The 17,285-nt window shown below is 46.3% G+C and overlaps 1 protein-coding gene across 1 annotated transcript; it reads right to left on the bottom strand.

Annotated features, from left to right (window-relative positions):
* Positions 1-545: 545 nt before the first annotated feature.
* On the bottom strand, positions 546-11,580 carry DSTN (destrin, actin depolymerizing factor). The gene is made up of 4 exons (XM_082048264.1): positions 11,402-11,580; positions 2,424-2,731; positions 2,108-2,184; positions 546-836 (listed from the first exon to the last, which is right to left on the bottom strand). Exons 1-4 carry the CDS (start codon positions 11,402-11,404, stop codon positions 727-729), a joined length of 498 nt encoding a protein of 165 aa, XP_081904390.1. The 5' UTR covers positions 11,405-11,580; the 3' UTR covers positions 546-726.
* Between the last annotated feature and the right edge of the window lie 5,705 nt (positions 11,581-17,285).

Raw genomic sequence — 17,285 nt, 5'->3', positions numbered from 1 at the left:
TTCTAAGTTAAACTATGTCAACAGAAAAGCGTTTTATATAGAATCAGGCTGGAAGAGACCTCAAGACACTTTAAAACAATAAAACTGAACCTACAGAACGAGTGAACCTTTAAATATTATTACTGCACCGTGAGTTTACAAGAGAGCAGATTAGGACTATTTCTCCAGAAAAGTGTGTCCATTTTCTCTCTGTTTAACTTCAGAATTAGCCTTTATTAGCAATGCTCCGCAACTGCAAGCACTACAAATTTAAATGAGTTTTGGTGCCAACCAGTTGCTTTAACCTAACTTTAACTACAGGTTTTAAGTTTTGTTACAAGGGAAAAGTTTGAGTTTGGCAATTTGGCCAGCAGTCTCAAAAAGACTGACTGAATTTTGCTTGTTACAATTTAGAAAAGAACAGGAACCAGATTGTTCTCACCCCCCCACCCTTTCAAATCATGATACACTGCTGCATTAGACCGAAATTTTTTGAGACCTTTAGTGTTAATCCATCAGGGACAGTATTGGGCTGGACAACCAATGCAAATATTAATACACCAAGATAAATCCTTAGATTTGATTTATTTAGGGTCATTTGTACATACGAGCTACATCTCCAAAATCTACTTTATTCTACAAGACAGCTTCCCTACAGTTAGTGAAACCCTTGCCTAGAATGGTTGCTTTACATAATTGATATATTAAAACATGGAATGCTTGTAGAGTTGTGGCACTGTATGATGTCTACACAGGACTTCCTTCAAAAGCTACAACTAGGGAGCCTCCTAGCTTCTCAGCAATGCAAGCTCGGTTGAGGTCCTCTGGCCCATTTGCTTGGCATTCATGCTTTATGCCTAAAAAAAGAGGCAAAACACTCAATAATGCAGTATTTCAACATGCTAGCAGTCAAAGACACATTTGGTAGTAATATTAGAAGAGGCAAACTGGTCACTCAAGCAGGCAAGTCCTGCCTTAGCTTAGGAATTTGGACAGTTTTCCCCTGATATGGCACAGGAAACATCTGGCTACACACCAAATACCAATGCAGAAATACCAGGAAGAAAGTTTTCACTAGGTCAGTGCTCGGACTGTTGTCCTTTTCACTGTAGGCTATCTTATGAACAAATCTCTCATTCCTAGTGCAGGTGAGGAAGCTACACACAAGCACACTAAGATGGCTGACTCAGCTCCTGCTGGCTCTGGAGAGGTGGGTAAAAGAATCACAGTGAGAACCTGAGATGCAGAGACCAGAAAGACTTTGCTGGTCTGAGAAATCAAGTGTTTTCTTTTTTTCTGGAGGATGGGGAGCCCAACCCAAGCCTGTCTTATGTGGTAAAAAGCAGAATTTCTTTTTTCTTTTTTCCACTTCCACATGTGCAGCACACAGTCTCCCTGGGTAGTTCCAATCTACTGGCAAGTTGTTCTGTGACGGCTGGCACTGTTGCACAATGATCCTGTCAGTCCTGCACACTGCAAGGTTTTGGCCCAGCACAGCATGAGGAACTGAAGGGAGGAGCAGTGATATTTGGCTATGAGCCATTGTAATGACCAACTTAACATGAAATTTCTGAATGCTGCAGCAAGGTGTTTACTCCTTGGTTAATGGTGCCTGACAGGACGAAAAGAACTTTGCTTCTCCACTTGGAGATGCAATACCTTTTGAAATTAGTAATCAGAACTGCATCTCTAAATCAAGTGAAATGGTAATTACTACACCATAGTAAGTTTATGAGATTATGTATTTCAACAGACACAGGGCTGAAAGTCCTCTGCCACAGAGACAGCTCTGCACAAAATCCAGCTGTGTGTTATGAATCAAATGGTTTCTAGCCTGTACAGTGCAGATGTGCTGCTGTGTACATTACAACTATAGTGCCACACACTGCAAAACCTGCCGTTGTCCTGAGCACAGATCTAGCACCTCTAAAATTCAAAGTCAGACAGTGTAACATTTAGCCAGAGCTCGTTTCAACTCTGTCACAGGGCATTTCACCTGTGAAGTTCTCATCTTTCAGCAGTACCTCAAACAAAACAAAACAAAACCCCAATTCACCAACAGTTAAGCCTTGCTGTGTAAGCATTCTAGGGGCATGGCACAGCTAGAAGCATGAGCTGCATTACGTACCTTGAAACTTCTTTTTGATTGCATCCTTGGAGCTTGCATAGATCATCTTACTTTTGAGAGGCGCTTGTTCTGGTGCCCTAGTGGGATACACCAAAAAAAAGATTGCAATTAGTGACACTATCCAACATAGACAAAAGCACTGTCCTACTGATTATGAACAAGTGAAACATCACATGGCTCAGAATACAGGCATCTGGCTGTCCTGCTCACTTTAAGCCTGCCATCTTGTCAGCTTGGACAATACAAATGCTCAGAGACCTCACCCACAGTGCTTGGAGTACCTGTTAGGAATGAGCGAGCTGTGAAGATGGCTTACCACAAGAAAAACATCAGCTCTTCTTTTTTGGATTCCTTGGTCTCGAAGCTTGCATCATACAAGGCATAACGGCAATCCTTCTCAGGAAGCATCTGCACAAAGTGCTTGAAAGGGTCGGTAACTGTCACACCGACATCTCCCACAAGAATCTCTTTGCCTTCTTCCACAATAATGCACTTTTTGTCTGGACTGAGGCAGAAGATGACAGCCTTCTTCCTCTTCTTAATTTCCTCAGGTGTAGAGCACTTCCGCACTTTCATGTCATAGAAGATACGGCATACCTCATCAGCAACTTGTACTCCAGATGCCTGCAAAAACAAGAGCAAAGACATTTAGGGCTACCACCGCAAATTTTCACAACTACATTGCTGCACTGCCTTAAATCCAAGGCTAGAAGACAATCAATACTGGCAACAGCTACCAGTGGCCTGAGAGTCTCATCAGAAAAGGCTGCCTGCCCTCTTTTCCAGGCCAAGTAAAGAATCAGGAGTCTTGATGCTGCCCACAGCCAGCTGCCAAACCAAAACTATTTCAAAGGCAGCACAATCCTACTTACATTATAACATTGTTTTGAGGTGGTTTTACATGCACGTCCACCCCTTGTCCTCCAAGACTCAGTTGTGACAGATCCTTTGGCATTACAGCAGCTTAATTTTGTTACCCACTTCAGGCTGCCTAGACAATTAAGTCCAGAAGCATCTTCTGTTCAAAGTTTCCTTGCCATTTTTAGCATGCTTGCCAGCAGATTCAGGAACAGAGATAAAACTTGTCATATGGATTTGGTTTAGTGATCAAGAGAGATGTAGTGGTGTACTAGGACTGTGGTGGTACAATTTTTAGCTGAACAAGTCAACTTCCAGAAGTTGCTCTGAATTCTGTGTCTTAAAGGGAGAACTTGCAAGTCTTAACAGTTAGTGTGTCTACTTCCCAGCAGTTCCTCCACCAGTTCTTAAAGTAAACTGCCTACTTTTTCAACTCCCCCTGCCTCAAGTTTGATAGGAAATTTTAGTTACATAGTGGGATCCCCCTGTGCTAGCTGATGCAACATTACCAATCTAATGTTAAAGGCAGCTTCATAGAATAAAGAGGACAAGACCTAGCAAGAACTACAAGAAGCTGAACTGCATTTTCAGTCTGCTGCTTTATTTTTTGGGAATGAGACAAAAAAAAAAAAGGCAGGATAGAACCATTTGTATCTGAGTTTTTGTTCTGAGAGTGCAGCAATGTTTGAGAGCTTCAAAGCAGCTGTGCAATAGCAAATACTGCAAATATGAGAAGCCATACGAGCCAGTGGACATTATGGGAAGCACATCATGGTCAGAGCAGGAAAGACCAAATTGAAGCCTGTCCAATACTCATCTATTCATTCAAAATGCTGCATGCAATGTAAACAGCCAGATTCCTTTCTAAAACTGTTTCTTCCCCTGCTAGCCTTTGGTCTTCCAAATTCAAATGACATTATCCTCAGATATGAGAATTCATATCTCAGAAGGAAAAATTGCCCTCCTCCCTCAGTGTAAACTGCCAAACGTCACTGTTACGAGCATAGTCAGCAGTACTAAACAGTCAGGTAAAGCAACTGAAAAAGGCTAAAGGTTGAAAAAGACTAAAGATTGTTTTTCATTTTGCTTTTCCTTAAGCTCAGCCCCAAAACGCATGCTTGATGGATCCATTTTGTGGGGAACACTGTACCTTGTCAAACTGGAAGTGTTGTAAAGAAACAGCAGAGTTCAGCTGTGATACTGTGATTAGTGGTGAAGAGGACCTGTTTAGTGCTAGCTTTCAAACTGGCTGTCCTCGAGAGATAGTTATTGACTGGAAATTGCTTAACATATATTTGTTTTAAAGACTTGACCAATGCCTATCACACAGGACCTCAGATGAGCCTGGATTCTCCTCCTTCTACCAACACCTCTCTCCTGTAACTTCTAGAGGCTGGCACAGCTTTGCTAACCCAGTGAAGAGAGGTGGCACAGCTGACAGAATCCACTCCATTGGAGTTCGGCATCTAAATCATCCAAGTGCTGGTCATGCAAAACCAGGGAAACCTCATAAAGCAGTGAATCTGAGACAGCTCTTCTCTAGCATGGAGAACAGTGCTTTTTAGGGGTTTATTTAAATACAAAGGGACCTCCCTTGAAACTTATAATGCATGGCTTGTCTATTAGGGGTAATCTATCCAGAATCCATTGCACTTACTTTGGGACAGGAGAACAAGGAGTAAGTCACTGTGCCTCAGCTGTCTGGCAGGCAGCCACCCTTCTGCACATCTCAAATACGGCAAGGGAAGTAAGCAGAGAAAGCCTATTCCAGGATAAATTGGAACAAAAGTGCAAACATCAACTCAAAGTGACTCATTCCTATGTCACCTCCTCCATACAGAGAGACCACACTTCGTCAGAGTGACTGAGAACTAATGAGAAACAAAGGCCTTTCTCCTCCCGTCTCTGTGGTTTGTGTGGGCAAGAGCTCTCTGGGAAGACTCTAGATAACACAAAGTTGCCCTAATAAAGCAAACAGTGCAGCAACTAGAACTATTGCATCATTCACTAAGGACAAGTCCAGTGAACTACAGACAACCTTTTTTCCCCCCCTGAGGTTTGTCTGATAACTAATGGTACCTCAGTAGCTGACAACAGGTGTTAAGACCCAGTTTTTAGTTATAAGAAACTCAGTATTCTAAGTAGAAAATGCTCAGAAAGCCTGAGCTAGGAAGGGAATGAGTCTAGTAACTGCACTAAAGTGGCTCATGTCACCTAGCTCTACCTTTGTCAATCTTTGATCTTTGTTCCAAGACCACAACAACTAATTCTCCTGTACCAATTCCTGTTGCCAAGAAGTTAACTTTGAAAGAAGAGGTTAATGCTCAAGAGCAAACCAGGAGCAAGCAGCAGCAACAGAGTTGCAGGTTGATCAAACTGTGCAGTCAAGAGCATATACTTGTGCTTCTGCACAGCCAGAAACATGTCTCCAAGTCAGGAGACAAGTTGTTTCCTTAAAAAGAAACTGAGCACTGCTGGCAAGTCACTTCAGATTCCAAAAATGTTGAGAGTATTTAGTCTGGAAACAGCAAATTCACAAACTGCAGCTGATAACTGGGACTGACCAGAAGCTGAACAGACAACACTAAGAACTGGATTTTTTTAGCTTTCCAAAGCAAAAAGCTGTTAGTAGCTGGTGCTACTCCTTTTCACAGCTGTAAAACCCCTGGATTCATCATGCAGGCTGACATAAGCAGCCATCATATTGCTAGAGACAATGCAGATTTGTTCAATTTGAGAAAACCCTATAACTGTACCACAGTATGGCTGAAATGAACCCATAAACTCCTGGTGCTTACAAAAAGAGGATCTACTTTTGTAACTGTAGGACTCCCTCTTCTACCCTGTCCTTGTACTAGACAGGACTGACTTCATAAACATACTTAAAAAGGAAAAAAACCCCAAATCTTAGACAGCCTTTGTTTTAAGGTGGTTGCAACCATTCTGTGTAGGGCAGCAAAAGGATGACTGTCAAGAGCACTGGAACAAGGAGAAATGCCACACTCGTAAATACATGTATTCAATCAACATTTTAACCATGTCTCTGACGATTTGTCCAGAAGAATAGCTGGTGAGAGGCCTCCATCCCACCAGTAATGACAGAATAAATGTTTATTTGTTAGTCTGGATTTTCTCTCTTTGGCCCAATATCGCTCTGCTCAGGGGGTTCAATACATCACACTCATTATTATTTTGTGCATTTTGGCTTGAATGCTGTAGAGCTGCAACCGCTTGCCCGGTTCTGCTCCTTTTTCAGTATGAAAGCAGTTATCCAGCTCTGGACTGGTACGTGGATGGCTGTTCATTGAGCAGCACATGTTGCAAGTACTTGTGGGATACATGACCATCAGCTGGTGATGTTTTGTTGATCAACCTTGTAACATAGGCAACACTAACTTAAAACCATTCTCAGAAGACAACTGCAGAGAGAAGACTACATTCAAGTAGCTGGGTTGTTTCTATAGGCGTTGAAGACCCCTGACTGCAGGGGCTGTTAACCTCACTCAAACAAGGCAGCAGCAAGGCGGCAAGCCACCTAATTCTCAGATGGGAAAACAAAGCCAGTACAGCATATTCGAGGAAACATTCAGGCAAGAATGGACAAAGTTTCTCTGAGAGAATCAGTGAAAATGAGTTCTCTCCCAGTAACTCCATGCAGCTATGGCAAAGGCATTGAGCCTTGCAGGCAGCACTGCCTTGTTCATTATTATGGAACACTTACACCAGTATCGCCATTATATTTTCACACAGACTGCTGTAGGCACATGAGGTAATGGTTGCATTAAATGCCTTGTCAGCATGCACTGCAGTAACACAGTGGCTCTTATGTCCCTACACAAAGCCATCGTTCCTGCCTTAAGCGCAAAGCACCGCAGAAGACTTGAGAGAGCAGAATGCTGGTCCTACACAGGGCAGCACAAAGAGAGAGCCTTCTGTCCAGCAGGCTTCCAACTGCAAGAGCCGTCCCCAGCTGCCTCCACTAATAGCTTCCAACATTTTTGCTTCCATCACTAAATACTCTACAGTGGAAATTAAATCTAAATGGGGGAAGACAGAAGAATAATCCAAAGCTTTCTGAAGAAAATCCCAATATACAGAAAGCCATTTCATGAGTGAGAAAGATGCCAGACGCCTGATAAACTGGATTTGTAGCAAGCCTGCATCAAAATGCAACTCTGACACAAAGAAATTTGCCTTGAATATTTAAAATATTTTACCGAAGTCTTTTTTTCCCTCCTCAACTGTAAGGCAGCCAAGAAGACTTTAAGCTAATGACTTAGTTTGCCTCAAAACAAGTTTGAGGGACTATATTTGGTTTTAAGTATTGAAAATTTTACAGTGGAGGTTTTCTCTCCTGTGATCAGAACCTAAGAGCCTTCCACAGTGGTGTATGTGTTATCTACAGACATTTCAAGAACCAGTTCTTGAGTTGTGTTGTTTAGGAATCATGCACACATTGTATACACCAGCGTGGACTATCCACAGCTATTCAAGTGGAAACTTTTGCTTCTTGGAAAAGCATCAATTTTTCCAGAATTTGACACCAAGAACTTACTAAAGTATGCTTTGTTTAATTGCAAAGGCAGACTCAAGAACACTGTGCTCCCACGTTTGCTAGTCATATTAGTGCCATGTATTTGTTTCTCAGTTTCTTCAGCGGACACCTTCTGTCCCCTATGCTTGGCATACTATCCCTCCCATTTACCTTCAAAATCCCCTGCCACTGCCAGAACCGCCTGTGTAACCATGTGGAATTTCCATCTGACTCAGTTATGTGTCATAGCACATCTCTGCGACAAATACTTTTTCAATTAAACCTATTACCACTCGACTGTTCTGGGAGAAGCCTTCAAAAAGGCATCCCTTACATTGCTACACAATACCCTGGAATATCATCAGCACTGAGACCTTGAAGGGAAAGCTAAGCCATGTTAGTTGTGAGAGCATCTGGCAGAAAGGGAGGGTCACACAGCCTGAGTGCAGCTAACAGACTGCAAAATCAGACCTCTGGAAAGGTGTCAGCTATGGCCAACAAGCCAACTGAAAATGTAAGTAGTTAACAATACAAGGATCTGAAATACTGCTTTGCTTTTAATCTATTATTTGAGCACTCAAGAAAGCCCCTCCGATATTACCACCCCCACCTTACTGAGTAGGAAAGGAGGCAATGCATAGAGCGGCTACTTTGACCCAAAGATCAGCACCAGTGCGTAAATATCAGTGACTTCCCAAGTCTCAGTAGGTTCTCTGCTACCTACAGGCAGACAGACACCTTCGTTTACACCAGGCAGCTTATGCATCTGAAAGTCCAAAGCTTGAGTTCAGATCTGAAGCATGATAGCAAAGACTGCCTTTTTACTGCTGCTGTGTAAGAGGCCATTATTTGCACGCCATAAATGGGCAGAAAGCACAGAGGTATTTGCATATCACTTGTAGGCAGATTTTGCCAGTTAGACTGAAGTTTTTTATTTTGCATTATTTGGGTTTGGTTTTGTTGGTTGTTTTTTTGTTTGGGTTTTTTTTTTTTGTTGGTTTGTTTTTGTGGAGAAAGAATCAAAACTCTATTCAGCCTTTTTTTTCTTTTTCCTGCCAATAAGAAAGGTAATTGACCAGACAAGGAGAGATGAGTAAGAAAGCAATTATTAAAAAAAGCAGAAAAAAAGTCTCCCCTGAATTCATGGAGGTCATTTCCTCAGCTTTCAGCCAAACAGGAAATCGTCACCTTCTCTAAGGTACCACGAAGTTTGCTCCCAATATAGTTATCAAGGTAGGTAGAACAAGCAATACCGCCTAAAGGCAATCCCAGCAACAGTGCTGAAAAACAAGAACTGTGGTAGCCAGTAGCAGGGCAGAGTTTTGAGTAGAACCCATTCCTATGTTGAAATGTGTGGTTTTAAGGTAATGCGGGTGTAAGCTGGTATGCAACAAGACTCTTGCAGGAAAGCAAAGCTTCTTAGAAACACATTCAGCACAGAAATCGGCTATTATGAGACCAAGTGTCTTTAAGAATTTTCTTGTGGCCCTCCAGGCACCCAGAGCAACCTAAAGCTTAAACCTCACCCTTAAAAACAGGCTCTGAATGCCTTTTCTGGGCATCCCAGATACTTGTTACCAAGGTATTCTTCCTGAAGACTGCTGTGAATACTGAACAGTCAGGCAAGCAAAAGGCTCTGAACAGCTTTATATGCAAGTTCTGGCTGTCTGCAGGCCCTCCCCACAAGATCGCTTAGGTCAGCCCTGGCTCCCAGCAGGAGCCTCTTGATAGCGATATTCTGACAAGGCAAGTAGAAGCACGCCAGACACCCACACTACCAATTGTCATGAGGCTGTCATCTTGTATGTGAGGCATATGTAACTTGTAATTACACAGATTTGGGAATAGTACTGACTAACAACCAAGAAAAATAATTTGCATGGTCCTCCAAAGACCATGGACTCATTTAAACCAACAGCAAAGAAAATGAACCTTGTGGCAAGACACAAAAGCAGAAAATCCAATGCTCTTTTGATACCAAATGATGCCCTCCTGCCAGCATTACTGTACTGTGCCAGAATGCCTACACTCTTTGCCCAAAAGCAAGTTCATCTGCAGCAACTGGAAAGCCTGTTAAAAAGCCAACCCAGACCCTGTTCCAAAAAGGAGATCACTATGAGAAATACTAGTTTTGTCTGACAGGGGAATTCTCCGGTTCCGAAGCAAGATGAAGCCTGACACACTGAGCAGTCATTCTAAACTAGGTTTGCGTACTGCAGAGGTGGAAGAGCTAGCTTGTTCAGACAAGCCTATTTTAAACAAAAGCTGCAAGTCTTGTCAGATTTTCAGCAGCTTCATCTGCAGCTCCCATTAGCTCTGCTCCATACTGCAGGCTAGCCACAGATACTCCAACTTGGGTGTTATAGGAAGCAGGGAGATCAGTAGCACATCCTGCCTGCCAAGTTTATACAGAATAAAAGATTATTTACTGGCTATACCACATGTTCAAGAAACTAACGGTAAACACAGCAGGAAGGGCTGAATATGTAACCCCTCTACTAAAGGCAAATAACGTAGGCAAGTGTGTAAAAACACACAAATGTTTGTTGCTAGACAAACGTTTGTGCATGACTCGTGTAAAGACAGGACCGTAGTTAAAAACTGTATGAGCAAATAATTCAAGTGAATTTGTCAGTCTCAGTAGCCTGAGCTAAACGGGGATGCAAACTTGCAGTGTTGGCAGACCAAAAGAAAATGAACCACCATGAAGCATAATGGTCCTTTGGTCTATTCTGCCTCATTTATGAAGGGGTCCCGTGGCATTTTCTAGAAGCCAGAGAAAACAGGCACGTCACTGTCTAGACTTAATACATTTCTATGTTTCCTGTTACCAGCATTATATCTTAGCTATATTTCCAGCATTGTATCTTCTCTGCACAGAGAAGCAAGACAATCTCTCAAGCCCTTGCTGCAAGTACCTTAAAATTTAAGCTTCTTTGAGCAGTCGTTGCAAAAACGTGTTTGTTATAACCAGCGTTCTCCTTCTGCTGGGTCTGCTACCCTCCTTTTGTCTGCGAGCAGGACTGCTGACTCCAGCCGGGCCTGATTAAGGGCGACCCAGCCCCGAGAGGCTGCGCACCGGGCACGGCCGAGCGCGGACCCGGCCAGCGGGACTACGAGTGCTCGTGTCCGTCGCCCCGCTCCGCCGAGGAGCCGCCGCCGTTTTCTAGGCCAGGCCCCAATCCCCAGCCTTTGGGAAGATGGCTTCCGCCCGGGCCCGGCCGTCGGGGCGGATGCGGTTGAGACCGCGTTTCCTCCCGAGCCGGGCAGACCCCGGCCCCCGGGGGAAACTCCCACCACCCCCTGTGGCCTTTCTGCCAGGCTGCGACCTCCTCCCCGCGCAGCCCCACGCGTGGGGGAGCCACCGCCTCTCCCACCCCCACGGTCGCGCCCTGCGGCACAGGGAGGGGCCACGCATCGACCCGCGCGGCGGCCGCCGCCGTCCCTCCCTTCCCCCCCCCTCCCGATTCTTCCCGCTCACCGCCCCCCCTTCTCCTGGGCGAAATGGACGCGCCCGCCCCTAGCGCCTGTGTGCGGCGCGGAACATACCATCGGCTCAAGGGAGGAGGGCGAAGGCGATAGGACAGTTCCATCACACCAAAGTGTGGGGGGGAAGTAGCCTTCCGCCGCCTCATGGCGGGATGGAGTGGGGGGAAGGGAGGAGAACAGATACACCGCCTCAAGTTCAAAGGCGAACAGAAAGGATCCAGGGGAGGGAAGGAGACGGAAAAGGGGCCGCGATATCATCGTGCCGCCGAGCACAGCGGCGGCGCCAGCCAGAGCGCAGGCCAGGATGTGGCGGGCAGTACTAACCACCCCCCACCCCACTTTCCTCGGTGATGAAGGCGGAGGAGGGGGAGAAGCGTAACATCCCGCTCCCCCGGCGACGCCAGGCTCCCTACCATGGTGTCGGCGGGGGGCGGCGGAGCGCAGTCCGGCAGCGGCTCTTCCCTCGGATGCTGGGCGCGGCGCGGGCTCCGGCAGCAGGAAGGGAAGCGGCGAGGGCGCGAGCCGGGCGGAAACGCTGCCGACGTCACGGCCGCCGTGCCCGGAGGAGGAAGCGGTTGCTATGGTGGGAGCCGAGCATGGCAACGCCCCGGACCCCTCCTCCCACCCCGCCCGGCTCCGCGCGCACGCGCGTGTCCGCCTGCACCCGTGGGGGGAGGGGAACCCACGCACCCACAGGCCCCCCCTCCCATTTCGCCGAGGGTGGCCTGCCCAATCACAGGGGGAGCCGCCGGTTGATTGACGGCGGCCACCAGCTGGCCGGCCAATGGGGACGGCCTCTCTGCGAGGCGGGGCGGGATTACCTGCCCCGAGGTGTGCCGCGGGGGGCGGGGCGGTGCTGGGGGAGCCGCGAGGGAAGGGGCGGCAAAAAGGATTTGGGTGGCTGGGAGGGGGGTGGAGGGGACTGAAGCAGTCGAGACCGGCAGCGGTGGGGGGCGGCGAGCAAGGAGGGGCAGGGGGACCCGTTGGGGGCGGCTGTGGGTCGGTCACGGCCCTGGGGGAGGCGGCCTAGAAGAAAGCCGATGGGGGCGGGGGTCAGGAGAACTGCCGAGGAGGAAGTGTGAGGCTTTTCTCCTTTTTTTTTTTTTTTTTTCTTTTGAGGGTTTTTCAATACCTACTTTGGTGCGATCTCAGTCAGGCACTCCTGATTGGCCCGGGCGGCCGCGCTGCGGGAAACCCTGTGCATTTGTGACCAGCGGCGGCAGCCGCGGCCCCGCCTGAGCCAGAGCGGCAGCTGCTTCAGGTGGCTGAACAATGGGCGGCTTGTCCTCGGGACAAAGCTGACCGCTGAGGAGACGCTGCTGCTGAGCCCGGGGCCTCCGAGAAGCTGCTGTTCTGTGTTTATTGCAGTACCGCTCACTCTGAAATGCTCTGAAAATATTATTTCCTTAACGTTTTGGGGCAGTGAAGCTTGGGCTTTTTGTCGTCAGATTACAGAAGCACCTGCTAATGTTAAAAAAAAAAATGTGTAGATAGATAGTTTTTTATTACTGGATCCTTACTGCAGTGATGTTTGTGGCTTGAACTGATGAGCAAAAAGCCCCTGGCATCAAGCTTGTTTATTGAGTCTCTGCTTGCTTGTAAGCAGAAAACAAAATCAAGACTTGATTACATGTTTTCAAGGCAGGGACGTGAGGCAGCAATACCTCTTACCCCGTTACAGCTATAATGAAGCTTCAATACTAAAGCTGTGAGCTAGCCATACCCTACGGTTTGCATCCATATTGCTGTATTGCTGTTCTAATTAATGGTGTTACATTTTGATTTTTTTTCCCCCTCCTTGCAGCATACGCCAGTAAATGCCATTTCTAGATGCTGTTATGCCCATTCACATTAGAAATTACTGAAAGACCCCATATTGACAATGCCTGTATTGAAAAAGCAGTCCTATTGCATTAGGCTCTTGCATTGGTGGGTGGCTTATGCTGGCCAGAGGTCCCTTTTGGAAGAGCATTTGCCTCAGATTTGTGGTGAAACTAGCAAAAGACCTAGCAGTATGACTTAGACTTGAGTTGGGGTGGGTGAGTAGTTCCTTCCTAGGCTATTTCCTGATGTATTTAATTAGAGAATGCTGAAATTTGGACCCAAGTCTTAACTTACTTTGGAAGTAATAACAAGAATTGAGTAGGGACATGTTTGGTTTTTGTTTACAAGTAAGTTTCTCTGGACAACTTGTTCTGGTCCTGTCTTTCTGCTGGGTCTGCTGCCTCGTGGCAGCATGTGCTGTGTGGCTGGGAGAGAAATCAAGGCAGGTGCTGTTCAGTTATGGGGGCCAGTGATGTAGCAGACCTCCATCTCTGGTGGCACCTAACGGAGACCTGGGACAGCTGTGCTTTTTAGTGTTAATTGATGTGGGCAACTTGTCTGTTACTGTTCCAAGCTTACTCTTTATAGATCAGTTTTGCTATGAGACAGGGGTACACAAGCAAGACATCTTGAGGAGGAGGGGAAGCGATGATGTAAGGCCATGAGAACAGGGCTGCAGCTGCTTCTTTTCATATACTTACAAGGGAAAATGAGTCTGTTTCAAGAGGTCTTGTGGTTTTGGAAATGCTGCAGTGGATTGAGAAGGTATCTAACTAGTTAAAGGAACCTCAGCAAGGACAGGAACTTCTTCAGCAGCAGAGTAAGGGAGATCTCTCTCACTTGTTCCTGTCTCATGCGAAAGATGTGCTTGCTCTGGGAAGGGCACTTACCAAGAACCATGATGGCTTTTTGAAAGGTTTTATCCCCCAGAAGACAAAACAACATAGCCCAGTGAGGCATAAGCACAGTGGCTGTGGTGCTTTGAGGAAGCTGGAGGCAGGAGCTGTGCCCCAAGATGTGTTGACATGTGTGTGGCTTATGGTGGTACCGGCCTCCCTGAGCCTAGGGCCCCACGGGCTGTGTGCTGTATCTGCACAGGCACTGGGAGCTCTGTCTTTGCACCAGGAGCTGCCTGCCAGTTATTAGCAATATGTATGGGATGGTTTGGGAACCCCTACTGTATGGAAATCCCATGCTGTTGTTTGTGTAGGGGAAAGGGAGGGTGTTTTTCAAGTCCTGTGCTGCTCCCTGACTTGATAGCCTGCTCCTCACGTGCCTGTGACCTTAAGCATCACCCCAACAGTTTGCAGTGCTGTGGTTTCCCTCAGAGAGGGCTTGCACCAGGGCCCTCATGAGGCAGCTACATAGCTGTCATCTTGGAGCCTGAACCAAGGGGATGGTCCCTGTTTTGGGGAGGGTGGGAGGGAATTCTGCTGCTTCTTTTTACAAGCTCCCTTTCCATCAGTCCTGACCTTTTGACAGGAACCTGGGGCAGAGGTGAGGACATTGTGCCTTGTGGCATATCACCACACTGACACTAACCCCCTCGTGGCTTACTGCTCCACCAATGTACCCCCATTACACCAGCTGCTGTGGTGGGGTACAAATGAGCAAGGTTAAGGCTTCTAGGAGCTGAGACTCTCCCCTTTGCCCCTGTGCAAGGCTGTTGTAAAGAAACAAATTAAAACTCTGGATTGCTACAGCATTGTGGAGATGGAAGATTTTTTTACTAGCTTTGCTGCCTGTCAATACTGAATAAGCTTTGTCCTTTTTTCCTAGCGTTAGTGCTATAAAAAAGCTACACTGAAAGCTCAAGTTGGATGTATGGATGAACCACCTCGAAAGGCAAATTCCCCTCCCTCTCTTAAGGCAAATGACATCTACAATTAACTCAGGACTTCCTCCCCAAAAATCCATCCACCAGCCATGGGGAAGCCCAAGAAATGTCAGCAATCGTGTAGCTGCTGGTGACCTTGTTGGCTTCAGTCTGAAACACCATTGTGAATTGCAGCCGACAAGCTTCTTCCCGGTGAAGCACCACTTCAAACCCCAGCAGGGTCGATAGAAAAAGTCACCCATAGATTCCCGTTTGTGAATGAGACCCTGCATCAACAGAAACCAAAGATCAATACATATAACTCACTAACTTTCTAGCGTTTGAGATGATGACCACTTGCTTACTTTATATGCCTCAGCTATTTCAACTCCCCCTCCCGTCCTCCAAGCTACTGACTCATTTCCTCCTCTAAAACCTTCCTTTTTTAGCCTTTCGCTCTTAAGTATTTGGTGGCTGTTTTGAGCAGTCTGCTCCATGCCTTACTTAGGCAAACTCCTACATGACAGCACAGCAAGCCTTGCTTTGCACCATGGAAATCTATATTTTTTTTTCCAATACTTTCAGTTCTGAGGGGCAGTTTTAGCTAATGACTGTGCTCTTAGGCAAATTGCTTCTTTGCTGTTTGGAATCAGGGAGGCAGACAATTGGCAAAGCAGCTGGTGAGCTTAGCCTGCCACTTCTTATTCTTATTGCTGTTGTCTCCCTGTTAGCTTCCACTTCCCCCATCTGTCTGCATCTACCTGCTGTCCTTTCACATCCTTTTGCCCTGATCTTGCCCTGATCTTGCAGTTTGAGCAGGGTTTGCAGAGACTCCTCTTTGGCTGGACAAACACTACATGACTGCAGAACACCCAGATGGAAGCATCAGGCCCTGACTTTGTGCTCTCTCATGCAGCAAAGAAACAGGCAGCATTCCCTTCTGCGCAGCCTGATGTGGTGGTGGCCCTTAGCTTTGGTTGTGGCTGATGGATGTTCCTGTAACCTTGCTATCTGAATGTGCCTGAAATGTAGTCTGTTTTTCTCAGGGCTTATGCAATATTGGCTCTGTGCTCTTGGCATCACAAGTCTCAGCAAAGATAATTTTAGACAGGAACAGAAAGTCTCTGTAAACCTTACAATCATAGCTATTTCACCGTCAGAAACAAAGCCATGAGAAGCCCATTGCTGTTCATTGCTGAAACATTCTGCTTAGTAGATGCATTGGAGTAAAAATTTAAAGGGAAATTTTAGAGGAGGAGGAGAACCCAAAGGTGATTCCCAGAAACTGCTGTGATGCTCTATTCCTTTCCTGAGGAGGTGGTATGGCCAGCAGGCAGCATGCAGGAACCAGGAGCCTGGATTTGGGCCCAGACCGCTGCCCTAGCCTGTGGGGTGAGGCTGGGAAAGCTGTTTCCCCCCTTTGCCTTAGTTTCCAATTTGTGAAGTGGTGTCATTGTTACTGTCTTTTCTATAATGCAGTTTGAGATTTAGTGGAGATCAGAGCTGGATGTTGCTTATAAACACGTGCTATTTTTACAGTACTGAAAAGTCTGTCCTAAATTGCTAAGGATGAACGCCAGAATTCATTTTAATTTGCTCTCAACTCCCACAATTGCTGCAGGTTGCAGACCTTTTAATTCTTGTACGGTAAAAATTCTGCAGGCTAAGACCAACTGGACCAAAATCTGACTCTGCTTACTGCTGTAAAACCTGGCTAATTTTACCAGCCTCATCAGAACCATTCTGGATTGAGTATGACTGGGAAGGTAGCCTGATGCCCTGGGGCATTTTCACCACTAGAAGGAGGAAGGAGAGGATACACAAGGTAGCTTAGGAATGGAACAGCCCCACGACAATTTAAATATGCAAGAATGTCATCAAGCAACTCTCCGACCTGCCTTGTTTATTTTTTCCTTTTTTTTTAATCTTTGCTTTTGTTGTCAGTAAAGTGTCTGCCTGAAGTACCTTGTATCATGAGAATGAAACGCATCCAGCCTCACCTGCCCCAGAATCAGCGTAAGGACTAGCCACTCAATTCTCACTTGAATCCTCAAAATAGGCAACAAGCAAAACTTAACAATGATGTGTTGGTTTCCCTGCATAGATGTGAATTGGATCTGAAATCCCCCTTGGTCTGAGAAGGGAGGCTCATGTTGAGTGCACTTGTTGAGGCCTTGAACTTCTCTTACCAGTGGGTAAAGATTTAAGCAGCATCTCTGGCTGTGTTACCCAAATGCTTTGCAGCGTGGTTACACTCCTGAGCTTTTGCTGTGAGACAAGGCTGTGTGTGCAGCCCAGTTTTATAGAGGGGAAGGGCTGGGCTGAGAGAGGCTGCATGACTCTCCCAGCCTCGGGCAGGAAATCTGTGGTAAGTCTTTGCTGTCTTTACAGGGTAACACCCTAACCTTCAGGCCATCTCTTCTCTGCACATGGAAGATGATAATGCTGCTACATCAAATGTGGCATGGCTGCATGAATTTCTTAGAGAATAAGCACTTGTGGCTTAAGTGGGCTTTGTTTCAGGTGTGGAGGTGGTTGCTGCTGAGATCCATCTGCAATGCCATTAATAATTTTTTATTTCCTGACTAAATTAAACCCCACTCCTCTCACACTGCAACCCAGACAGAATGTTAGTGTAGCAGGTTGTTTTTTTCGGT

The sequence above is a fragment of the Streptopelia decaocto genome, assembly GCF_964273445.1.
Source record: "Streptopelia decaocto genome assembly, chromosome: 3".
Taxonomy (NCBI): Eukaryota; Metazoa; Chordata; class Aves; order Columbiformes; family Columbidae; genus Streptopelia; species Streptopelia decaocto.
This window is presented reverse-complemented; position numbering and strand designations above follow the sequence as displayed.

Coding starts and splice junctions, on each gene's coding strand:
- DSTN (XM_082048264.1), bottom strand. Junction 2,185..2,423: donor GAGCTGATGTTTTTCTTGTG/GTAAGCCATCTT, acceptor GTATCCCACTAG/GGCACCAGAACAAGCGCCTC. Junction 837..2,107: donor AATCAAAAAGAAGTTTCAAG/GTACGTAATGCA, acceptor CTCTTTTTTTAG/GCATAAAGCATGAATGCCAA.